This window comes from Chaetodon trifascialis, chromosome 3 (genome assembly GCF_039877785.1).
Source record: "Chaetodon trifascialis isolate fChaTrf1 chromosome 3, fChaTrf1.hap1, whole genome shotgun sequence".
Classification (NCBI taxonomy): Eukaryota; Metazoa; Chordata; class Actinopteri; order Chaetodontiformes; family Chaetodontidae; genus Chaetodon; species Chaetodon trifascialis.
This window is the reverse complement of record NC_092058.1, coordinates 10,387,902-10,413,750: the sequence shown is the minus strand read 5'-3', so window position 1 is coordinate 10,413,750 and position 25,849 is coordinate 10,387,902. Positions and strand designations below refer to the sequence as shown.

Sequence of the window (25,849 nt, the reverse complement as noted above, 5' to 3'; positions counted from 1 at the left end):
CAGGAAATGCAAACATCAGCATGCTAATATGCTCACATTAAAACAATAACATGCTGATGTTAAGCAGGAATCGTCTTTAACATGTTTACCATCCCAAATGTTAGCATGCTAACATTTGGAAATTAGCGCAACACACAAAGCTCCCACAGACCAAAAACATGCTCATTAGGTTAATTGGTGACTCTAAATTGCCCCTAGGTGTGAGTGTGAATGGTTGTCTGTCTTTGCATGTTGCCCTGCAATCGGCTGGCGACCGGTTCAGGGTGTACCCCGCCTCTCGCCCGTTGAAGCTGGGATAGGCTCCAGCCCCCCCGCAACCCTGAAAGGGATAGGCGGTATAGAAAATGGATGGATGGATGGATGGATGGATGGATGTTTCAGTCTGGACCTGAATGGTGGATGGACTAACCAGCATTGCTATCCCGATGGAGCTGTGCTGCTAGCAGCACTAAAAACCTCATTAAATTATCTAAAATTGTCACAAAGTTTAAAACAAAGCAGTTTTTCAGATGTCATGAAAAAGAAATTTTGGAGACATACAGTTTTCACTGGATAGCAGCAATATGTAAATCCACACAAAGTAACAAACAAACAAAAACCTCTCCAACATTTCTCATGGGACACCACACATGAATCCTGTCCTCCCTGATCTTTGGACAGCCAGATTTTGAGGTGATGCTGTATTACTGTTTTCATGAACGCCTTTCAGCAGGAGATGCAATCATCTGCACACATACTCTCTGTCTCTATGGAAACGCAGAGGAGGAGCGGGCCAGCAGGAGGGGGAGCAAGCTGATGTCCAGGAGGCGTAGCCGAGCCGAGCCTCATGTGGGTCCCTGAGATGAAACAATGGCAGGAAGAGAGTGGGCTGCTTTACAGGCCCTCTGTGCTCTCTAACACTGTCTCTCTCTTCTGTTTTTTTCTGTTTCTTTCTGTTGATTCGTGTGTTTCCCCCTCACATTCTCTCTCTCTCTCTCCCACACACACACACACACACACCCACACACACACACACACACACACACACACACGCAGGTACACACAGCCTTGGAATGAACTGAACTGTCTGCTAGAATGCTGAGAGGACAATGAAAACAAAAACAGGACGCGGAGAGAATTCATCTGTCCAGGAGGAGTGATCTTTCCACCTCAAAACTGCAATTAGACACAATGCAGAGGTGGAGAATGAGTCAGGCTGCGCTTACAGTATGTTAGAAATTGGATATCTACAAATAAATAACTCCTGCTGAATCGCTGTGTCAGCAGCGGCAGTGATTTATTTTTCTTATAATATGAGAGTCGTGAGAAGTGAAGGTCGTTTATGTGTGTACTACACACACGCTGATTATATGCACAGCTCATAGTAACATCTTAAACACAATGGAGATCACATTTCCCTTAACTGTTTGAAGTGTATTTATTCAGTTTACTAAAGCCATTCAAAGTCAGATCCATAACCAATATGAACATTTCACACAAACACCAACCATAATAAACAAGCGTCTACTGCTATGCTGCCTCTGTGAGGCTGTACTTAGAGAGAGGTGCTGGAATGAATATTGAATGTTTCATGTAGTAGGTTACTTTGTTTATTCAGAGTACTACAAAAGTGTAGAAACATTCAACATGAGAGACAAATCAAGCAGAACTAATGCAAAAAAGTAGGTAAGCATTCAATTGTCAGTAGAGTAAAAGGAAGGGGATAAATAAATGTAACTGTGTCTCTAGCATTCTCATATTTGGATCTCTACAAATGACCTTTTAAAAAAGGAGATTATGGCCTGCCAATGGGAGTTAAGTGTAACTCAATCCGATTTTTTTTTTTTTTTTTTTTTCCACGTTTCAGTTAAAGTGGTTGCTTTTGAGCTGTAATTGACGGTTTCTGTGAAAGATAATATAATAAAACATATAATGGTCATCATGGCACTGCTGTAGTGAGGGCCGGCGTGGTGACGTCAGGCGCAAGGTGAGAAGGATAACGCGGTTAGCGGAAGAGAGCGGCCTCTCCCCTGCCATCCATCAAAGCAGGGCGAGCCTCTCCTCTGCCATCTGTTTGTTGCCACCGTTCACAGAAAGGCTCATCACTGCTGCACTACATGGAAAAATCCTCTGTCCACGCTCAGTCGAGCTCTCTCTCGTCGGACCAGCCGACGGTGTTTTTCCGGGTGAGTGATCTGGTTCACTTCGTGGGTCTCTTTGTTTTCAGTTAGCTAGCTAATATTTTTTTTACAATTTATTTTAAAACCGTGATCAAGCTGATGAAAAACACTGATGTAATCTTGCACAATATGGCGTGTGTACCAGAAACAGAGAGAAAGTAATTACTTATGTATAGTTGTTTTTTTTTGTTTTTTTGTCTCCTCTCTGGTCGGGAAGCGTTTCTGGTTGCTAGGGTGTCAGGATCTGTTGCTATGGGCGTTTTTTCCTGGCTGCACGTGCGGCGTGTTCAGCAGAGCTGTCTGGTCCACGTTAGCATGTATTTATGTCGCTAAAAGCACGTTTTTCTGTAGGTTTCTTGCAGTTTATTACTGTAATGCTCTGCATGTTGGATTATTGTAACCCTCCTCACACTATGGCTCGACCTATACTGTTTTTTTGAGGCCCATTACTGATGTTTAATAGAATTAAATAAAATGTGTCTCATCTGCATTTTCAGTGTCCTTAGATATTATTGCAGTATAATCTTTGGTTATTTCAGAGATAATACATACATATTTGCTGTAGTATTGATATAATATGCTTGACTATTGCTTTTAAGTGCTGTCAGTTTCAGATTATTTCAAAATGAAGTAAATCAGTTTAAGTTTGCTGCACACTGGCGTCCAGGCTGTCTGAGGAGGCTCCAGATTTCAGTCATAATAACAGAATTGTGGATTTTAATTGCAGATTTTTTCAGTTCACTGACAGTAGTGTACATTTATAAGAACACAAGGTCAATAGGATAATTTTAAGTCAATTAGAATATGCTATCCTGTTATAATACTAGTATAATACCTAAAGAGCCAAGGCAAAGATGTGTGCCTCCAAGTCTAAATGGTAAGAGTCAAAGCACTACTGTTACTGTAATCCACTTTTGCTCCATATGGCGAGAGAAGAGAAGGTATTTCAGCTTTCATTGCTAGAGACTTAAGCTCTGCAGAGCTCAGGTAGACAGCTGGGTGACTTTACAAGAGCACACATGGCTTGTTTTTGTTGACGCAATGTGTTTCCAAACAAGAGTATTTGGATTCACATATCCAGAGAATTATGTTGAAGGTATGATACAATAAATAACAGGTCGACATTCATGTCCTCCTTGCTGATGTAGTTGCAGCCATTAGCTAAAGTTGAGAAATGATGGGCAGTGTTTGTGAAATGGAGGAAGAGATATGGTCAAGGAAGTTAGTTTAACCTTATCGTTAGGAGAGATATGGTTACATGCCACGGATCGTGTTTCAATCGTTTATCATGGGCGTTATGATCATGCAAGTGTAGGGTTTCAAAATGAGGTCAGATGTTGTGCTGTGGAGAAAATGCTTGCTGCATGCTTTATTTTCTGCTCATCAGTAATAAATTTATAAGGTACTTTATATGTCAGCTAAGGTGTGACAGTGATATACTGAGTGTTGGCTGATAGGGACAGTGCGAGGAATTTCTAATCATGTGTCACATTGTTTTTTTTTTGTAGAGTATGAAGATCACAACAAAGGTGGTTATTATCTCTGTAAACTCACCCAGCCTGCGTATCTTTCATACCAACCTCTAGTAAACAAGGCTGAAACTGTAGACAGTGGTGTGTTATTACTGAATACTGATTATTTTTTTCACACACAAGTAAAAAATACTTTAAAACAATGTCAGGGCTGCCTCGGGTCAAATGATGCCATAAGAACATTAAAGGAAGTGCACAATGATGGGATGGCCTCTGTAAAATTAGCTTGGATAGGTAAATCAGTTGTATTTTGTAGGGTTTTTTTTCTTTAATTTTCCATCAGAGCCTTGCACAGGGACTTTATGAACAGCATGTCAATATATTTATGTGACCAGGTAATTGAAGCTTTCTCCAACTCACTTCCCATCTGTGCTTTCAGAACAAGTTCAGCCACACCGCCCAGATGAATTTATGTGCCAAACTTTGCAGCCATAAATAATGATGAGCAGAAACACCCTCATCACACCAATTTGATCTCCTCAACACAGTCCTGCCTATGTGTATGTATGAAATGATTTCAAATGTGCATGACCTGTTTTTTCATGCTTTCCGGCTTTTTTGTTTTACTTGTGACTAAACTGTTCACTACAGATTTGCACTTGTTTGCACTGTGTTCTCACTGGTTTGCGTGGGATACTGGATGAAAACGAACTTGCATCTGCCGCATCAAATGAACTTCAGCATTTGCTGACAGTGCATCCCAATGCATTCACCTCTTTTGTTTCTGTGTGCTTCTGCGTCTGTTCATGTGTGATACAGTGTGCTGACATGCAGCCAAGTTTTTTATTGTGCGTGAGAGTTACTGGTATGAGTGACATGCTGCATCGTGCTGGCTCTGTGACACTGTTTGCTTGTTAATCAAACCATCTGGAAGTGTTGATGGATGTGCCCCACTCTGCCTCACATTTTCTTCTTTCCTCTTCATTTCTAATTCACATTTTAAACATTTAGCCGACTCTCTGTTGTTTCGCTTGATTTGGCAACAAATACAGACCTGGAGTTGTACAAGAGCCAACATAGGGCACATTTCCTCCATTCTGCTCACATCCTCCTTCCTCTCAGGCAACCCTTCCTCCTATCTTATCCTCCTCTGTCATCATCAGCCCTCTTCTCTCTTTTTGTTATTTTTCTCTCTCCTGTATTCTAGTCTGCTCCCTTCTCCCTCTCTTCGCACAGCCTCTGTGCTCCTCTTGCCAAGAGGTGGATGAGCAGGGCATGCGACTAAGCTGTCACATGCCATCTGCAAGGTCACACGGGCACATGCCATCACGTTCTCAACTCTCCTGTTCCTCCAGGCATGTCTGTGAGCCAAGGAGGATTGGCAGAGAAGGCGAAAAAGGGCTTGACTTAGAGGGAATGACAGTCAGGGATGATTTAAGAGAGAGAAAAGAAACATTTTAAGGAAGGATGGGTTAAGATGGGATTGGTTAACTGTAACTGAAGGGTATATCATGAAGTTGCAGGAGAGCAGGTGGTTTTACTGGTTTGAACCAAGAGGAAAATCAAGAGTGACTGAGAGACACAAGACACAACAGTGAACAGAAACTTCTCCATAATCTGAAACAATGGAGAAGAGAGGAGAGAGGAGCAGAGAAAGCTAGTGAGGAAGGCAAAATCCCAAGAGGGATCCCTGTGGTCTCCCTAATCTGTGTTGATCTGGTTAGAGACAAACTGAGTGGAAGAAGTGACTGGGCAAACTGCCAGAGAGCTGAGATATCAGCAGCACAGAGCATAGACTGCACTAATCCCACCAGATCCCTTACACTGTGCAACACAGAGGAGCTTAGTTTGATTTCAGCCACACCAAATGAAAATGTTAATTGATTCTGTATTTAGTTTACGACTTAAATACTATACATCTGTATCTGTTATCTAATTTACGTTATGGAGCATTATTATTGAGCAACAATTTTGTGCAGAAAACCAGGATATGATTATGACCGTGTTCGTGTATGTGAGTGTATCTCTGAGTGGGTGGGTGATAGTGTTTGTGTATATATGAGTGGGTGGCTTAACTGTACAGATTTGTGTCATTGTCTTATTGCCATTTTTCTGTGATGTTTGTTTACTGTCTTATTGCTATTTCTCTGTGATGTCTTTTTAACAAATGTCTGACTTGTGACCTGCCAAGGGACTGCAGATGTAAATTAGCTCTGAGCTAACTCTGGTACAATGCATCAAATGGGAACATTTATGTTTTTTATTGTACATGGTCCCTTTACAAATAAACTTACTAATAATAATAATAATTAGATTGACTTGAACAGGAGGTTTTAGTGGGGATATAGTTTTAATTAAGTGGGGATAGAACACGAGTATATGGGCAGACATTTTTCTCAACATTGCAGTGGTTTTAAAACTTTTTGCTGTGAACAAAGTCTGAAGTGTCACATTATGAATTATACCACTGAGTAGCTCATTAACGTATACATTTCTTATAATCTTAAGATTACCCAGCACTGCTGTGGTACAAAGTCCAATCCTTAGCGCTGAGCTCTCAAAGCTCTCTCCTAATGAGACAAATTTGGTAAATCACATTGAAATTATGTGAAATTATGACATTGTAATAAACCCGGCAGCTGTCTGCACCAACCCTGTGTTGAAATCCAGCTAGAGGACAATCAGAGCCACCAAATTTAACTAAGGGGGTACAGAAAATGGTGACCTTCTCTGCCTCATCTTGGGTATAAAAGTGCCCTTTTCAAATGGCAAATCAAAAGTTTTTCCCCCTCACATTCACTGTTTCTGTGAAGTGTTGCCAATAAAAGGCACAACAATGCAAGGCACATGTCTTTTTATGGCACATTTCATGCACGAAGGCAGTTGAATAGGTTTCATTTAAGTTAAAGGTGTTTATAGAGAAAAAAGAAGAAAAATAAATACATTTGCATTCCATCAGTACATTTTAATTAGATTAAAATTTTGATCATTTTAAATAATAATTGAATTTAAAAATAACAACAGGCAGCAGGCAACATTTAGGCGTAGAATTAAAAGTAGACGCAGTTGCAAGTATCAGATGTTTTGGTAGTTTGTTCCTTGGTAGTTTAGTCATTAATGCTTAATGACTAAACTCTAAGTTTCATCATGTTTTAGCTCTTCAGCCAGTTTGCAGACTGGTCCTGACTAAGCTGTGTTACCAGGACAGTTCATACTATGAAAGCAAGTCAGATCTAAATTTTGTTGTTAAACCATGTCAAATCAGATTATGTCCAAAAGACGTAGTGGAATCCACAGGTTTAATCACAGGCTGTTTGTGTCCACCTTGTATTCCTCCCTCATATACGCCCATTCCAAAGTTCAAGAGCCACTGTTTTGGTCTGAGACTTTGCTGCTGTTCACTGATATCCAACCCAGCTGTAAATGAGTGACAGTAAATTTGATCATTGCCTTCAGTTACTGATGACAGCCATAAAGACAAAAGATCAGAGGTCAGGTTAAGAGAACAGATTCCTGTGTCTGAGTTTGAGTGAGCACGGCACCACTAATACAAAGGCTGTTTTCCGGTTTTCTTTCCTCGCTTGTGGAAATGATGAAGGCCAGGTATAACTTTATTCAAACAGTTAGTCAAGCCAGCCAGCTGGACGGTCAGTCAGGCATGCAGCTGTTGTGTCCTCTGCCCGATCCATTCAGCTCCAGCCCCGTCCATCCAACCAGCCATTCAGACAGCCTCTTCCCTCCGTCTGTGTCCCTGCCTTGGTCAGTCATTCAACCACTCAGCTCCTCTCCCTCCGTGGCCCCCCCTCATGCAGACCTCCTTTCCTGCCTCAGGATGCGATGTAGTGACGTGCCTGCCAGTGAGACTGTCCTTGTTCTGATGTGTTTTTGTGCTGAAGAGATTACAAGGAAACAGCTTGCCAGGGGCAGGCAGCTGCTGTTTCCTACAGCTCGCAGCAGTGTGGGGGGACAACAGCAGGATGCCGTGGGGGAGAAGTAGCTCGGTGGCCCTGCTGCTGCTCTCAGGCAGAACCATCGCACGGGCCAAGGCCAGGTAGGATCAGGCCTCTGCTGCCGCTGTGGACTCAGGGGCTGCTGGGACTTGAAGCTCATGTTTGGATTAAGCTACTCCAATACTATTAGGCTAAGATGGGCTTCTATGAGTGCTGAGTAAGGTGGTTTGTTTTCTGTTTCTTGGACAAAGTTTAGGGACTTTGCAGACTTGCTGTGATTCAAAGCCATCTCTCTGTGTTTCTCTATATCATAGCTCTCTCCTCCATGCTGTGACAGTTGTTGAGAAGAAACACTTTCTCAAGGCTTTGTGAGCGAACTGTTGCATTCTCTGCAAGCTAAGAGGCTTGCAATGGCATTTGGCGAGAAGGATTAAACACTGTCTTGCTTGGATTACTGTATTCCTGAACCACAGTTGTTGGTTGGGGTTACTTCATGTTCGTTCCCACAGTGCTGAGTATATACGCAAAACAACATCTTGACATTTTGTCTATTCTTCTCTCAGAGTGGATGGTTTCCTGTTGATTCTTTCTGTCCGTGTGGCGCCCATTCAAAAGAAACAAGTCCGACACCCTGACATTTTCAGTAGTCCCTGTTTTCAGTTGTCTGTTTACAAAGTGGAGCAGTGGTTTGTTTTGCGGCTGAGCTTAGTTAAAAACAGGCCAACTCTGCTTCTCCTCTTGCTTCTCGAGGCAAAACTGTAAAGGCAGGGAAAAACAGATTCAAAGCTTTCTTTATTTCTCTTTGTAATCTGCCCTCCACAGCGAGGTTGCTGACATACTTAATTTGAGGTCATTTAAGGAATTATAATGTGAGTTGATATGAGTGTGGCACAAGAGTTTGAAACCTTTATTGAAGATATATTTTGAGATAGAAAGCAAAGTAGCTGATTTGGCTCTTCCTTGTAAGATGCGCAGCAGGTTTTGGTTTGTGTTAAAAGCACTCTTCATCATCACCTCACTTAGGTGTTCTGACTGCTTAAGTCCTCACCCGATCATCAACATGACAGAAGAGAATGAATGAACGGTGATGTTTTGGGTGAGGGGTTTTGTGTGTGTGTGGGGGGGGGGTACCAGCAGCAGGTAATGTTGACAGACCTGTTGCACTTGAGGAACTTGAGACACTTTCTCTTGCTGGCTGCCTCACGCTCATTCACATTTACTGACACTTGTTTATGACAGCTGTTGAGCCAAGCTCAGGTATGAGGCTGAACTAGGATGATTGTTGTAGCAACATGAATTGTACAATAAGTTGCTGTCTTCTGCTTATAAAGCGTGATTGTATTCACCATACCACATCAATTGCTTTCACACCACAAGTATGCACTATTCAATTTGAGATTGCCTGTTTGCAATGTAAACTCAACCACAGAGTTTGGGGAAGAGGAACACATCTTCATCCTTTGATCCATTTGATTAACTTAATTTTCAGCTCATGCGTTAAGCAAAGAGGTGATAATATGCCTCATTTTTTTCACAAAGAATCCTTGATTAATTGGCTCAAGTGGAGTTGTGTAGCTCTCGCTAAAGGGCCAATAAAGCACCTGAGGTATACAGTACACGTGAGTGGACATTAAGGTTAGTCAGCTTTCAGTCATGGGGCTAGAGGCTTCATTGTTTACACCCATTTACTTTGCTTTGCTGGTGCAGCACAAGGACTGTCATTGTTGTGTGACTGGCAAAGTATTTTTAACCTACTTTCAAATATTCATTCTTGTTTCAATCTGAGTGGAAGCTGATGGCCATCAGGCGTGCAGGCAAGGCGTGTCACCTTAGAGTGGCGTGGGAGGGGACAGGTGTGAATGATGTGTCAATGTGCGGGTCACTCCCTCCTGCATTCCAGCTCCACTCAGCTCACAAGCACGCAGCGACGCAGCTCCAAGCCTCAGGAAAGTCTTCCAAACTCACTTCCTGTCGCTGCACAGAGAAACTGGAGCAGCGGACAGATTTACATCGCACTCACATGGGGTCCAACCACCAGGACTGGATAAAGCTAGGTTTTGTGTAATTCCTGGATTTCTTTAGCACTGTGGATATGGGAGGCAGAGAGGAGGTAGCGGTGAGCAGGTTCGTGTCCACCATGCAGTTTCCACGCACCAGGTTCAACCGTTTCAGGCTCCGTCCTGCCCAAAGCCCAGCAAGGAGCAAGCGAGTCAAGCCATCCTCCCACAAGAAAACAGTCAGGTATGTGTGATGAGAGTGCGTTTAGAGGGAGAGAGGATTCGTACATGTTTCAGAGGAGGTTTGAATGCTGTCTGTGCTGGAAGTGAAGTTGTGTCGATGGCAAAACTTCAACTGTAAATTGTCAAAAAATGACCTGACAGTGAAGTGCGGCATCGTTAAGTGAACATATCCTTTAATCCCCTGCTGTAGTGGTACACATAGTTTACAACTCATCATTTGTGGGATAGAGACAAGTTTCTCTTGTCAACTTGAGTCATTTCACTATCAAAATAATTCAGCGATATTTTCATATCATCTCAACCTACTTTGAATATTCGTTGCATTCACTAAAGTTCATGTAGCCACTGAGCAGCAGTGCCCTGCTGTGAGGCAGCTGTCGACAGACCTCTGATGATCAACAGATTGTGAACATGTTATGACTTTAGGCAAATGTGTGTGAGATTTATAGTGAGCCAGATGTTGCATGAAAATAAGAGCCTTTATTTTATCTATATTTCATATCAGGAATGCCTAAACATTGTATTTTCTCTCCCCATACTGATTTCCATATCTTAACTCTAGTTATTGGCTAATGTTTAGTCCTGGTCAGATAGTAGTATCAGTAGATACTTTCTTTTTCTACTGTGTGGCAGTGATAGACACCATTATTTTCTCTGCCTGTAAGTCCGCATCACTTCTTATAAGAGACACTCATACAACAACTTTCTATTTAGATTTGTCCAAATTTTAATTACATTCTTAAAGACAGTTTATCAGCACTATGTTATTACTGTCTTCATGTGACTAAGTACAGCATTCAAATGGGATCCGTCGAGAGTTTAAACTAGTCAATTTACAGACAATTAGTCAGCAGCCGCTGGGATAATTGATTAATTCAATTTCAAACATTTGCTGGTTTCAGCCTCTCAGGTCTGAAGATCTTCTGCTGTTCTCGGATATTTGTCATTGTGAATATAAATTATTTGGGTTTGATCTGCTGGTTGGACTAAACCAGCAATTTGGACATGAAAGGTCAGGATCTGGTATTGATGGGCATTTTACCAATGACATTTTATAGACTGACTACTTGATTGACAAAAAATAAATAATTAACAGATCAGTCTTGCCTGGAAAATACCTCATGCCTTCAGTAATGTCGGTATCATTGCTGATCCAGCACGGTGGATGTGTGTCTGGTTTAGTTAAGTAATTTCATGGCATCGATATGTTGAGGATCTTTTTGGAAAAATCTCAGAAGAACGCTGAAAATAGAGAAAAGTCTTTCCGCTGAAATGAAAGATTCATGGCACAGCTGCATATTGGTATGGACACCAGTGATTTCTGTCACAAACATGTTGACCTTCCAGTCACGTTCACTGGCACTGATTCTTGCTTCATTGTCTTTGTCTGTGCATGGTCTGATATTACTCAGTGAGAACAGAAATGTTTAGTATATGAACCTCTTTTTTCTTTGAATTAAGTATCTATTGAAACTCAGCTCAACTGCTGTCATCACAGCCCCCCACCCCTCCCTAATGAAACTGGTTTAACATAGCAAAGCATTGATCTGGAACTAACCTGATCTGAACTGACTTCAGCTAACTTGTAGTTGGTGTGACACATACGATGAACATCTTGATGAAGTCATCATGGCTGAAGCATGACAGGTATTTTTGCCACTGTATGTTGGGCAACTATGGTTTCATTATCACTGTTCGTCACTCACATTGGCATGGCAAGTGCTGCCTGGCATTCCTCAGAAATGGACAAGTGTGGTACAGTATGTCTCTAGAACTAGAACTCACTAGAAGAATGCAGCTGAACTGAGTGAGTCAGCTGACCACTTCCTGAGTCTGTGGTGATATTTTAGTGCTCAAGGGTGCGAGTGTATCAGCAGCTGAGTGTGGCCCATTGTTGTTAGAGAACAGTGTCCTCTGTTGTTGAGTCCGACTCGGGAAAAGCAGATGCATTTTCCCTGCTTGTGTTTGGAAAGGAATTTAAGATGATTTATGATTTCTTAACTCAGACTGTATGACAGAGTGATGTCCTGCATTGTTACTGGGTTATATTCTTCTGTCTGTGCCAGTATATAAAGGGGTGTTACCCAGTGCAAAACAGATCTTACATTCTTACAGTGACATCTAGTGGATCTGTAGGGTACTATGCCTCCGAGCCACATTTTGCAAGAACAATAGAGACCCCCCTTTGTGTCCGCTCTCGCCATCTCTCTCCTCACTCCGGCCCTCCCTTCATCCCTCTCCTTTTGTCTGTCCTTCTCTCTGGTCTCTCCCGGCAGCTTCATCCACCCTGCATCGCTTCAGTCTCCACCCTTCCTCCTGTGTTTGTATGTGTCTTTGTGTTTCTGCTCATTTGTTTGCATGCACGCGTGTGATTTCTTTACGTGTGTGTATGTCTGCACCAGAAATCCCAGCCCCACCGAGATGAGCGTGGAGCCCTGGGCCAGCCCGCAGGACCAGGCAGCCGCTGAGGACGCACACAGCACGCACACGCCATCCTTTCAGGATCTGGAGCAGCACCCGGACAAACTCTGCCTGGACTCGTTCTGGAGTGAGGTGGAGACCATCAGACAGGGGAGTGGCTACACAGACCTCGACTGCACCAGGAGAGACTCTAGACAGTCAGAAGGTAAATCCTGCTAATCCTGCACCGATAGATTAAGAATGAATAGAGAGATCTTAGACAGAAGTCATCACGAGTTTATGTGGTAGAATTACACCATCAGTGTTTAACACAGCTGCCACCGAGATCCTCCGTGAAATGATGCATTTGCCATGGCAACATATCAGGTTTCTCTCATGCAGCAAAGTAGCGCCCATCACCATGACAGCACTATCAAACACTCTGTGGCAGGGAGTGTTTTATGTGCACGAGCCAAATGGCCATTGATGGAGGCTGACTTGATAGGAATGCTCTTTAATTACGTCCATTCAGATGATCCGATTGTGTTAATCTAACGTTTAATAGACCCTTTTGATGTTATGTTAAACAGAAACGCTGCTTTAAATTAATTTTTCACTAATGAGTAAACCCTCTGAAGTCTGGATTTCTGGTCTGTGTGTTTGTGTGTGTGTGTGTGCCTCATTATTTTAAGAGGGTGTGCAAATTAAATTTAAACCACTTACTTCTGTATTTTTGTAAAGAGCCGGTCGCACCATTCCTTCATAAGTTCAGACTGAACCTGATTGTAATGCAAGTGTTTACAAAATTGAGATTTACAAATCATTAAATTAAAATTGGTTGCACCTCACAATCTAAACTTAGATAGAGATAAGTTGTTGCTAAACATTTTCACTCATTAGCTGCCAGGTGTAATAGTAGCTAACTGAATTGAATGACAAAGCCAACACAAGCCATCCACACATGTATGAATATATAACAAAACCATGCCTGCTTTTACTGGAGACTGGAATATCTAATTTGCCCCCTTAAAACTTATAATATTATGTTGCAGCCTGCGATGCTACAGTGACTCTCTGTTCACAGTTGCTTGCTTTTGATTGTTTCCTAGCAATTGATTTACATAATCTTTACTATTGAAGACATTTCGTAAGTTCTCATCTCGTAAATCGATGTTTGAAACCAGCTTGTGGTGACTATAGACTCTACAGATTGGGGAGGGACTTTATGTACAAACTTACTGATGGATTTGTGAATAGCTACTACTATTGACTCCATTCACCTGGTCAAAATTTAAAGTAATATTACATCATAATTCTAATGTAGTATTGTAACACTCTTAAATCTACATCTGCGTGTGTCTGTTCTATGTCTGTGTCTCAGAGGGTGAACAGGAAGAGCAGTGGTTGGCTGATGCTGGCTTGTCAAACCTCATCAGTGAGGATAGTGGGGATGTAGACAATGCAGTGCTGCTGTCCACTCTGACCCGGACCCAGGCCGAGGCCGTCCAGCGTCGACTGGATTCCTACACACTGTCCCTCCGCAAGAGGAACAAACCGGCGCCACGCGACGTCCGCGACGTCTTCAACTCCCCCATCACTCAGGTCAGGATTATTTAAATCCCTGAATCCCTGCTGGTGTAAGCGAAGTTGTCCTGTAACTCACCATGATCTCTGACATCCAGCTAGCTTTCTAAGCCTTCAAGTGATCCACAAATAGAAACAAACTGAAGTAAGAAATATGAGAGCAATGCGGAGCAACATTATATGTCCTTTGTTTGCATCTACCCAACAGAAAATGAAAATGCACTTCATGCTGTAAATTGATGGGTTTGCAGTTCATAACATGCATACTTGTACACATTACATGACGCATTACACATTGTACACATTACACATTCACGCTCGCATTTCCAGTCTCAGGATTACTGTTATTGTGTTACACAAGTTTACAGCAAGCAGTGTGTCTGAATCAGTGCTGCATGCAGTAAAATATAAGATACCCATTTCCCTGGTGACTGTCAGGACTCAGTGAGGGACTTTCTTTTGTTCAAGCGTATTGTGCTGTCATGTTCCATGCAGAGAGGCTGACCTGTGACAGTAAATGCAAATCACATGTTAAAGGCCACGCTTTGTCCTCCCTGTCTGTCTCAGCAGAGACACTGTTCCTCTGATCCTTATCAGTCCTTTATCAAAGCAAACACTCTGTATCCATGACCATCTTCTCAATGGACAATATACAGCGCTACCTCTATTCCCAGCAGTGGAGAAAATATTACAGGAATGAGGTTTTGCAAGAAAGCGTTGTATATTCCTGTCACGTGTCAATAAATGCTCTCTCTCAACAGACACTTCTACCTGAGTCCCAGGATAGTGAAGACCTTGCCCACAACAGCATGGCATCGGTTGCCAAGACCCCACTGTCAGGTAAGAGCTACACACAGCAGTATTATTACAGAGAGCTAAATTAAAACTAGCAAGTAACTAAAGGAAATAACTCAGAAGGGAAAGTACACTCATAGGCAGGTAGATTTCAATGAGTCAAAACAAGACTCAACTGTCAGATTTAAATGGAGCAACCACTCGCGTACTTACGTCTTATCATCTTGGAAACTACTCGTAGGTTTAACTACAACTTAACTGCCTTACATGTCTTTAAAACATAGCTGAAGAAGTCATGTGGGCAGCAGAATTGTTAGGATTGTCTGTCGGGATCAGGCCACAGCCCTGTTATCTACTGTCTAATTGGTTCAGATTAATCCCCCAGATAACTCGCTGGAGAAAGCCCCTGTCCTCACAGTGCTTTGTACTGAGAAGTCAGTCCTTCCAAAGAGTGACTCATGTGCCTGCTGTCCTTAAGTTTACTCACACAGTTCTGTAAATCTTCCCTTTAAGGAGTGAAAGCATGCAGCAGGTTGCCATCTGCTGACAAACAACAGTGAAATATACACATCTTAGATACAGTAAAGGGAGTGACATAAGGTTACAGATCAAGTAACAGTCAGCAATGACAGTGACATTTGTAGTATTTTGGTCTTTTTTCATATGAACAGTTCTGAGGATACTCCTGCCTAAAGGTTATTTGCTCTGATGCTTTGTTCGTCTGTTTTGGGAGATGCAATATGTAAGAGGGAGTGTGCCGGTAAATTCCCTCATTATTGGTCAACTTTTTTTCTCTTCCTCTTCTTCCCTCAAGCTGCGTGCAATCAGATTTAGTTCTTTGTGACATCTCTGCACTGGACTTCCTCAAGTGAACTGATAAATTAGTGTTTGTGTGTTTCCCACTCAGCTGTGACACCAGAGCATCAGCGAGGCGCTCCAAAAGAGGAATTCTTCATCACCGACGTGGCTTACTGCGAACAGGCAGTCATCTTCCTCAAACAGGCCAAACTTCAGCAAAACAACAGCCAGCGCAGGAAAGAGGATGGCACCCTGCCTGTAAGCACCAGCACTTCCCCATCACGCTCTTCTTCCAGTCTGACTGTAGGTCCTACAAATTGTGGAGCTTTAAAACCGATATTTCCCTACATTCACTTCTTTTGCTGGGTGTGACAGTACATCTGAAGTCTCTTTACAAGAAAGAGGATTTGAATCACACAGTTTTGGGGATAGACAAGGTACATGATGAATAGTTAAGCCACAGTTTCTCTTTTGCCTTTAAGTTTGCCTGCAGACCAAGTCAAATCATTATTTTGGGACTATCAGTCCATTTCAGTCTCAGTTTGAACCAAAATATTTGAGTTTCAGGTCAATTAGGGTTTGAATTTTCATGTGAACCTGTAAATACACACACAACAACATATTTGCCATTGTAAGCCAGTTCTAATCAGCCCCTCTGTTGGTTAGATAACAGGGTTAAGCAGAATAAAGGAATTAGCTGAAAACAAAAGAAGAGTTGTTGTGTCACAGTCAAGCAGATTTATTTTTCTGTTTCACAGCAAAAAGGAAGAATTGGTACTTTTTAAACATGTTACTTATACATGAATGTTGTCATTGTCACTTTTATTAAAGGCACTGCATGGAGGATTAATCAAGGGGATGATGAACTGATGCACAGTACATTACAATGAGCATTATGTAAATGATTTGACACTGTTGCCATATTCTCCTCCTTTCCTCTCCTCCCTGTTCCGTATCCCATTCTCTCTCTTTACCTCTTCACCTCCACTTCCCACCTCTCTACTCTAATCCCCCTCTCCTCACTTTCCTCTGCCTCCACTCTTCACCTGCTCAGCGGGTGATCTGTCCCAAGTGCCGTCTAGGAGTGACTCGTATTCAGGATCTCTCCCACGCTGACATGAAGAAGGTGCGTCAGTTGGCTCTCATCGACATGACGGCGCTGTGCGACCTCTTAGAGCTGGAGGTCAAAAGGCACAAAACCGGCAAGAGGAAAATCCCAGGTATGGCAGCGCCCCCACACAGAAATACTCCTAGTGTCTTTTTGTAGACAGTCACATTTTGACCGTATGTAGCGCTTATTTCTTTTGACTGTTCTCGCACTTTGACCTTGAAATCAAAGGAAAACAATGTCTCAGACTGGCACTTGACTGGTTGTCTGCTGCACTAGCTCTGCACAAACTGTTTTCCTGCAGCCTAGATGATTAACAGGTTAAACATCAGTTTATTCCCATGCGATGTTATACATTAATCAGCCGTAACCTAATCCTATTTAAAATGTTTTGATTAGCTGTAATTTGACACACTGCCATTGCTCATATACACAGAATTACACAAGCAATGACGTAGCAGTATGGATGTAGGCATACATGTCAGGAAAATGTCTCCCTTACGTAACCGTGGCTCAGTGTGAGGCAGAGAACAGCTGATTGACACTTTGGTCTTTCACAGAGAGCACACTGTTCGGGGTGCCCCTGGCCACGCTGCTGGAGAGCGATCAGAAAATCAAGTCTAACACCTCAACGCCCCTCTTCCTGCAAGCGGTAAGACACCAAAATGTAACTGTGTTATATGACCTTTTTCATCACATATGAGGAAGGAAACTCGCAGCACTTTCTATATGGACTGTCAGTGCAGTGTGTGGACTTGAGGTGTAGAATTTTGCCTTTGACGTAATTGAGTTTTTGAATGTGGCTATAATAAATCAGATCATCTATTATATCTTGGTTTGACACAAAATGACAGTTTGACTTCATCTTTTATCTTTTTGACCCTATTTTGCTTCACGTGTGTGCAGCACATTTCTGCCTTTGTTTAATCTGCAAACGCCATCTTTAGATAGAGCGCATAACACCATCTGAATGTGAAAAGCTCTGACCACACCCTGTCTCTAGCAGCAGTTACTGAGAGTAACCAGCAGAGGTGAGCAAGAGATTCGTATCTACTGATGCCTGACTCACTGCTCATGTCTCTCTTCTCTCTTCTCTCTCTCTCTCTCTCTCTCTCTGCAGTTGTTGTCGTTTTTGGAGAAGAAAGGAGTCGATTCGGAGGGGATCCTGCGGGTTCCAGGATCTCAGTCCAGAATTAAGGTACAGTCTTTGAATCCACACGACGTTTGCACTACAACACATCATTTTATCACAAAATGTACCCTTTTTCGTATAGTTTGATTAAAGCAAGGAAATAAAAAAAAACTGTTTCATGACACTAAAGGGCAGCCAAACGATTGACACTGAGAAATGTCAGAAGTGCTTGAACAGCAGTGAGGAAAATCAAACTGCTCCACTGACTTTGACTGTAATTGACATTTAGAAAAACAAGGTCCAGTGAGACAAAATCAATGAAGTTTATGTAGTGGCTGTTGCCAGATGCACCTTATGATGCTGTATTTAACTCAGCTCATGCACATTAGGTGGGGAATCAACTAAATCAAAGCAGACAGAAGAGGGCACCATTGAGCCCTTAAGGAGAAAGAAAATTACAAGAATACATCAACTCAATTAAATATTTTGGCGCTCAGTTTCTCATCTTTACTGTGTGGTGATGGATGTTTCATCATTATAGCAGTATTTAGTGACTTAAATTTTACTGAATCAACCCACAAATAAAATAAGCAATAAATAAAAGTTTATTTTCTTATATAACAGCAGCAGGACTCAACAGGAGCAAAGCACTCAATCCAAAGTTCAAATTGACATAAGAAACCTATGACTGTTTGCAGCAGGGTCAAAGAAGAATCAGTAACATGAGGAAATAGTGCTCATGTACTTGCCTAAGGCACAAACAGTGTCTGATAGCATCGTCAGGTAATTAGCTGTGACCTCATACCTGTGCTGATGCTGAACATCCAGGGTCATGAAGAGAATTTAACACTAATGAGTCTTAAATAGACGCCCCAGAGTTGTGTCAGCTCTGTGAGTGACAAACAACTCTCCACATCAACACTGTCACTGAAAATGTAAGCCATATTTCATCTTCAGACCGGCACCAGTCACACATAAAATGTTTCTGTGTTGATCATCCTCAAAAGTGTTCATTTTTAATGAAATTTAGCACTGAGAGTTCATCTGTGTCATCTCTTCTGAAAACGTCTCATTGTCTTCTGTCTGCAGCTGCTGCAGCAGAACTTGGAAGCCAACTTCTACTCAGGGCAGGTCAGCTGGGATGAGGTGAGTCCAAACGACGCTGCCGCGCTGCTCAAGAAGTTCATCCGGGAACTGCCCGCTCCTCTGCTCACCGCCGAGTACCTCAACACCTTCAGCGCCGTCAGAGGTCAGTGGACACTGCTTGACAATTCGTATTGGTTTTACTGTCAGCTTTTTAACACCACCAGCTGTAGCTCCAGTTCACAAATGGAAAAATATATTACACAACTAGTTACATAATGACCAGACCTGTGTACAGTGTGTCAGTGTGCAGTTGTAGTGCAGTGAGCAGGTGTGTTACTGAAGTGACTCACTATATCTGTATAAAACAGACGTACAAAACAATTCCTCTTCTCCTCCTCTACACAACTTCAACAATCTGCTGCCCACTTTTCCAGACAGCTCAGCAGGGTTCACATCATAATTACCTAAGTCTCTTTGCTGTGATGACAGCGCTTATCTCTTCTGCTCCGGCTGAGGAATCCACATTAAGATGAACAAGTTGATAGCCTTTTAAGAGCGTCCCTGCACTGCCACAAATACATGCAGCGCGGTGACAAAGCAGGGTAGAAAATCTGCTATTTTCACATTAGTTTCGCCTAAATAAAAGAGTGGATTGATATTAATTTAATCTGACTGATGACTCACTGATGTGCAGTTTGTGAGGAGAGTCGGTGCAAAGTGATGAACGACGTGCAACCACAGAGACATAAGCTAACAGACCTAATGGCCACCTGTCACAATGTCATTAATCTTTAGCTTTCCCATTATTCTTAGCTAAACACAGAGGAAATGAAAAGGGTGTGTGTGTGTGTGTGTGTGTGTGTGTGTGTGTGTGTGTGTGTGTGTGTGTGTGTGTGTGTGTGTGTTAAACCTGTCTTACCTTTGCTTCCTCCTTCTTCAGATATTACAGAGCTGAAGCAGAAACTCCACATGCTGAACCTGCTGATCCTGCTGCTGCCTGAGCCCAACAGGAACACACTGAAGGTACACACACACACACACACACACACACACACACACACACACACACACTCTTCACAACACTTCTGCAATGCACTTCATGAAGTAGAGACAAAAATAGTTGTCACGCTCTGAGATAGAGGTACAGATTTAATGTTTGCACATTTGGAATAGGCTGAGCTCATACTGATCACGTGGCACTTCAAACTTCTACTGCTCATACTTTCAGAGGTAAACACTGTACTTTTACTCTGTTACATTTATTTGACAGCTAAAGTTACTTTACATATTAAGAAATATGATGCATTGTTGTAGATTTAACTACTCAGAAATACATCAAATATTTAAAATGAGTCCCACCAACAACGAAACGCTCCTTGCACATTAATGTTGAATGTTACAGAATCCAAACGTGTTAATCCGCCTTCGCTCTAAAGCTGTATTTAGCATTCTTCGCCACACTCGTCACACATTTCTCAAGGTTGTCAGAAGTTCATCCCACTTTATTCTTTCATGAAACTTGACATACCAAAGCATTGTTTTATAATCCATTACTATATTGTTCTGCTCTTAATCCACATTTTAAACACTCTGCTCCGTTATATAATGGCTTGCATTAACCATGACTCACTTTCACCATCACAAGTGTGCAGTCAGCTCCGCTTATAGCATCCAGGGTATAAAACCCACCTGAACTAATTACTCTGACTCCAGTGGAGGCAGCTGAAACTTCCTGTGCATTAACATACTTCTTCATAGAGGTGTTGCAGATGATTCAGTCACTGTGATAATTCACTTTACTGCATTTTGTGCGTCTGTGTAAGTGGCCTTTCAGCATTTACAGACTGTTCAGATGGAAGCGAGAGTCTTTCAGCTCAATAAAAACTGCAATGTTCAACCTCTGCGTTACATCCAGTGTGATAGAAAATAATTCCCCAAATAGCTGAATGCCTTTGATTTGACGTTTCTGTATGCATGTCTCCACCTGTCTGTACTTCAGGCTCTCCTTGAGTTCCTCAGTAAGGTGGTCTCCAAGGAGAAGAGGAACAGGATGAACCTTTGGGCCGTAGCAACCATCATGGCTCCCAACCTCTTCCTCCACAAGGCCGTCCCCAGCAAACTGACGGAGGGGGCAGAGAAAGGACATGCAGAGAAGGCAGCCGATGTTATGAGGCTCCTCATCCGCTACCAGGACCTGCTCTGGACGGTAGGGCCGCCCTCATATTCGACATCAGGAGGGGAGGACACTTGCTTTTACTGAAGACACTATAGATAAAATAGTATAATTATTAAATGCCATTCTAAGTTTTCTGCAAGTGATCATAACCGCATTTTCTGTGAAGTCTTGAAGTTGCCCTGTAGTCGTGTAGCAAGTTGGAAATTAAATATCAGCAAACTGACTTCCTGACAAAAATTCCCCTTATTTGGTTTCTCTGGCTAAATGCTCCACATAAAAGTCAGGCTTATGGCAACAGTTGTAAATATATTTCTTGGCTTGAAAATATAACCATCACAAATGTTGTATCATGTTGTGTTTCTCTTCAGATCCCTAATTTCCTCATGAGCCAGGTGCGTAAGCTGAATGAGAACAGTAACCGGCGTTACCAGTTCTACGATCGTCGCATCAAGAACCTGCTGAGGAAGATCCACACAGACAGCCGGGAAAAACCTGACAAAAACACCTCAGAGGTGAGCCGGTTTAGCCAACACGTGCTGTACAGTACACTGGGGGAAAGCACTGTCTGATTCTGGAGAAAAAACATATACAATATAATTACAGCCATAAATAATTATGACAAATCTGAATTCTTGTGGTAATTTTATCTGTGGAACAAATAATAATGTTGATGCAATGGTGAAAACCAAATACTGGGCAATAATCTACATTAGAGTCATAATAAGGCTCAATGTACACACTTTAATACATGCTAAATGCATGATTGAGCGTATCATCCGCAAAAAGCTCCTCAAATACTGATTACACCTGGAAAAACTGAACGGTCGCTTTAGTCAGCAGTGTCACTGCTTATATCGTTCAAATTTAACAAGGTTTATGGTGTGGAAACGCAAAGTTATTACAGTAATAAATAACCTTTAACTGTGATTTTGCCCTGCAGCTGTGCCGCACAGTGAAGATCCAGGTCGGGGATCAGGTGAACGGCACCATGGAGTATCAGCTCAGCATCAACTCCCGAGCCTCAGACCTGCTCACCCAGTTTCACCACCAGTCCCTCCGCAGCCCCGACAATGGAAAGGGCAAAATGCGAAGGTAGGATACTGCACACAGCTGAAATGGCTGCATGCTCACCTCGACCTTCTATTCAAAATGATCTTAAACACACAGACCGCGGCCACCTGGCACCTGTTGCTACCCACAAAACATGAAGAGAAATATTGAACCAATAATATGATGGGAAAGGATGATACATATGTGTGACATGTCTTTCTACAGAAACGGTTCGGTGGCGTATCCAGACTGTGCCCTGTACGAAGTGGGGGGGAATATCGGTAAGTGGAGGCGGCTGCACCGTTTTCTCTGGGCGGAGCAGGGCTGACATTTGCATGTCTTTCTGCTCACTGAGCTGATGAGGGTGGCAAGGTCTTATGTAATGAACTGTGCAAGCGGCAGACAGACGCGAGCAGTGCATCTGCAGTCATCAGAGCAGACAAATGCTTATTACACACATGTCTGTGCTGTCACAGGAGAGTTGACGCGGTGCAGTTAAAAAAAAAACTTGTTCAGTCACTTCAGCTCTGGAGTGAGAAACTTCTGAATCTGCAGATTCGTGTCTGAGATTATTGACTTATGATTGCTGTTTTGATACAAACCTGAATTCATACTAGAGCTGAAAAAAAAATATGTATCATATTTTCTGCTTTTCTTCTGAAAACTGAATCTTTGATTGTTGGTCAAACAAAATAAGACATCAGTTTGGACATCGAATGATGGACATTTTTCACTCAATAGGTCACAGAATCCATTGATGAACAGATGAAGACAATCATCTGTAGATTTATCAACAGTGAAAATAATCATTAGCTGCAGCTGTAATTGACATGTGAATTCAACCCTAGTTTTCCTTTATCTCACTCAACTGCACAACATTCCAACAATAGAACATTTTCAGAGCTTTTTATTTGTGTGTTGGCTGCAGGTGAGCACTGCCTGGACCCCGACACACACCTTCTGGATCTGTACAACAGTAACCACGGAGGGGAGTGGGTCATCAAGCTGAAACCCAACGCCAGCAAAGGGCTGTGAAGGATGGACGGACAGATCAGATCCATGCCGTCTGCTTTTCTTGTCCTTTTCATCCTTTGAGCAACAAGGGAAGGAGACAGATGGACAGATGGAGGAAGCAGAAGCAGATAGATGGAGAATCTGCCAGGAGCAGAGCCTACAGACTGTCTATGATCAGATGAACATACATTGCCCTCTTTCTCCCTCCCTCTCTCTCCATCTTTCTCCCCCTTCTCTCCCTTCACGCCATCATTCCTGTCCTGCGTTACCACGGGGCTGCGACGCTGCAAGCAAAGAGCTGCTGACGTGACTCATTACTTCCAACAGAGAACCTGCCGCATAGAAAACAGAGGAGAGAGAGCGGCTGGGCAGCTTGGTTCGCCATCTTTTTTCATCTCCAACCATGAGCGAGCAGATGGGGATGCAGAGCACCTCTGGCTATAGAGAGTCCCTCCCCGTTCTCAGGCCAGGCAGGGTTTTTTTCTCTCATGGCTTTCATTCATCAGTGTTTTACAAAAAGCTGAAACGTGATTCAGGAGCTTTCCACCCGAATTCTTGGCTAAACTGGTGTCTAAACCTGCACTGGACAGTGGAGAAAGATGACAGTAACTCGGCCACTTTATGTAAGTGCATGTAAACACGATCACTGACTCCACTCCTCTTACGATAGGGGCAGAACGCTCCAGTATCATGTTCTGCTTTTATCGATGACTAAAAGCCAGCAATGAGAGAAAACTCTGAAATCTGAACGTTGGCTAACCTGGAAGCCAAATGACCGATCCTTCTCATCTGCATTTTATCTCCTGCTCTCACTGTCCCTCCATCGACACTTTTCCAGCCCCATATTGATCACGAAGTAAGCAAAGGCTCCTCTGTGTGGACTCCTTCCTTCGTTTGTGCCATTCAAAGTGGGAATGAGGCCTGGATGAACTGATATCCCTTTGTCTGAGTCAATGCGATCCCCTGGGCCTTATAAAACTGCATGGACTTCAAAGGACCTCTGACCTGTCCAGAACGGTGCTCAAAGAGACTTTTTTCTTCCCTTTTTGATACCATGAGATCTGGTGTCACAACCTCAAGGACAGTTACCGCACCTCTAAAGGGAGTTGTTAAGGACACACAGTGAAGCTGGTCTTCAGTTTTAAACATGTGAAAGGAGCCGAAAGTGCTGAAGTGACTCTTGGGATATCCTGGGATTATTATTGTTATTTATATGAATGTAATGCCATTGTTGCTTCTGTATTTGATAAGTATTCTGTAGGCTAGAGAGACTTTAAGATAAAGTGGAGTTGCTGCACTCAGTGTAACAGTATGTTGTGTTAAGTCACCCATACTAAGTGTGGGAATTTGCTGTGTTCTTGTACATATTTCTTCATGCTACGTTGTTTTTTTGATGGATCTGTTTCCACTAAACAGTACAGTAAGATAAGTGTCATGTACATATTGCTCATCCACACACTCTGCTGTGAAGAGGCACTGAGATCACTGCGGGAGGACTGTTTGTGGTGACTGTGTGAAGTATTCCAGACACACGCACGCAGCAAACGAATGTGTTTAACATTAGTGCCGATCGTCAGATGTGAATCATTTACTCCTCGCTTTCGGAGCCATGTTGGTGCTCCGCGGCCATTTTGTGGGAAGCGTTTTGCACACTCCACTCCACTAGATGCAGTAATGACAGCCGGCCCAGCACCGACATCCATCAACACCCTCTGCTCCATCTCTGTCACCTCCCAATAATGGACCATAATGGCCATGTGGTGCATGCATCAGAAACACGCAGAGGAATCACATTTCTTTGATAAAGGAGAAGGTAATAAATGGCTGTTATAAATTCTGCTGCCTGGACCCGACAACAGCAGAGGTGTGTGTGTGTGTGTGTGTGTGTGTGTGTGTGTGTGTGTGTGTGTGTGTGTGTGTGTGTGTGTGTGTGTGTGTGTGTGTGTGTGTGTGTGTGTGTGTGTGTGTGTGAGATGAGCTTCATTACACAAGTCCAATTGGCCTGTCCCAGGGTCCCAGGCACAGTTCAGTGCCTCGGCACAAAGCGAGCTGATGAAAACTGCCTTCTGCTGACAATCAGGAGAACTAGGTCACCTCTGAAGCAGCATCCCAGAGGGCACGCAGTCCGAACACCCCGAGGAGCCGAGCGAGCACATGGCCACGTATTGTCTAAACACACATGACGCACACCATGGACACGCTGACCAAACATGATGTGGAGTCGCCACAGGTTCACACACTGTACCATTTTTCTCTTGATGCTGTGTTTGTATATATGTGAATGTGTTTGTGTGTGAGAGACAAAGAGGACGCGTCCTTTTAGGCATCTCTGAAACAGTGTTAATTACCCAGGGAGACTAAAAAGATGGACAGCTTCAGGATCATTTGTTTCCTGTCATGATCCGTGTGGTTGTGGACCTCTTATTGTCTTCATCAATGTCCAGCTTTTATTGCGGTGAAGACGTCAGAATGTATATTTATGCCCTTTACACAAGTCATTGTTTTTAATACTTCTGTGAAAAATGTTAATCTTTGCTGTAGAAAGAAAAACTTTTGAAAAATGTCCTTTTTTGTCAATAAATGTGAATCTAATATTGTGCTAAACATGATTTATTTTTTTCAATATGGGGTGATGGGTGTGGTAGAAAGATGATTATCTACAAAAGCATCATTCATCATCCGTGTGAAGCTTCGCAGACAGAAGCAAGCATGCACACACATGTATGTGAAAAACTCCGCAGAGAAGTATTGGTTTATTCTGCTGCTGTAATCAATAGAGAGATTAACCTTGTAATGTGTGCAGGTGAAGAGGCCAGTGCTGCTCAGTTCCTTGATTAATCATCGCCTTCGCTCCTGGAAAAAACCATTTGCAACTAACTGCCTCA

The 25,849-nt window shown here is 42.7% G+C and overlaps 1 protein-coding gene across 3 annotated transcripts; it reads left to right on the top strand.

Moving 5' to 3' along the window:
* Nucleotides 1–4,107: 4,107 nt before the first annotated feature.
* Nucleotides 4,108–25,566, top strand: LOC139329215 (rho GTPase-activating protein 40). Of its 3 annotated transcripts, none has more exons than XM_070959404.1 (15): nucleotides 4,108–4,191; nucleotides 12,224–12,447; nucleotides 13,603–13,823; nucleotides 14,567–14,645; nucleotides 15,508–15,656; nucleotides 16,453–16,618; nucleotides 17,067–17,158; nucleotides 17,627–17,704; nucleotides 18,728–18,887; nucleotides 19,665–19,747; nucleotides 20,724–20,930; nucleotides 21,269–21,412; nucleotides 21,841–21,992; nucleotides 22,176–22,231; nucleotides 22,879–25,566. In XM_070959404.1, exons 2-15 carry the CDS (start codon nucleotides 12,243–12,245, stop codon nucleotides 22,983–22,985), a joined length of 1,899 nt encoding a protein of 632 aa, XP_070815505.1. In that variant the 5' UTR covers nucleotides 4,108–4,191; nucleotides 12,224–12,242; the 3' UTR covers nucleotides 22,986–25,566. The 3 variants fall into 3 exon arrangements, with proteins under 3 accessions (XP_070815505.1, XP_070815504.1, XP_070815503.1); XM_070959403.1 differs by lacking the exon at nucleotides 4,108–4,191 and adding an exon at nucleotides 7,603–7,682; XM_070959402.1 differs by lacking the exon at nucleotides 4,108–4,191 and adding an exon at nucleotides 9,562–9,822.
* The last annotated feature ends 283 nt before the right edge of the window (nucleotides 25,567–25,849 follow it).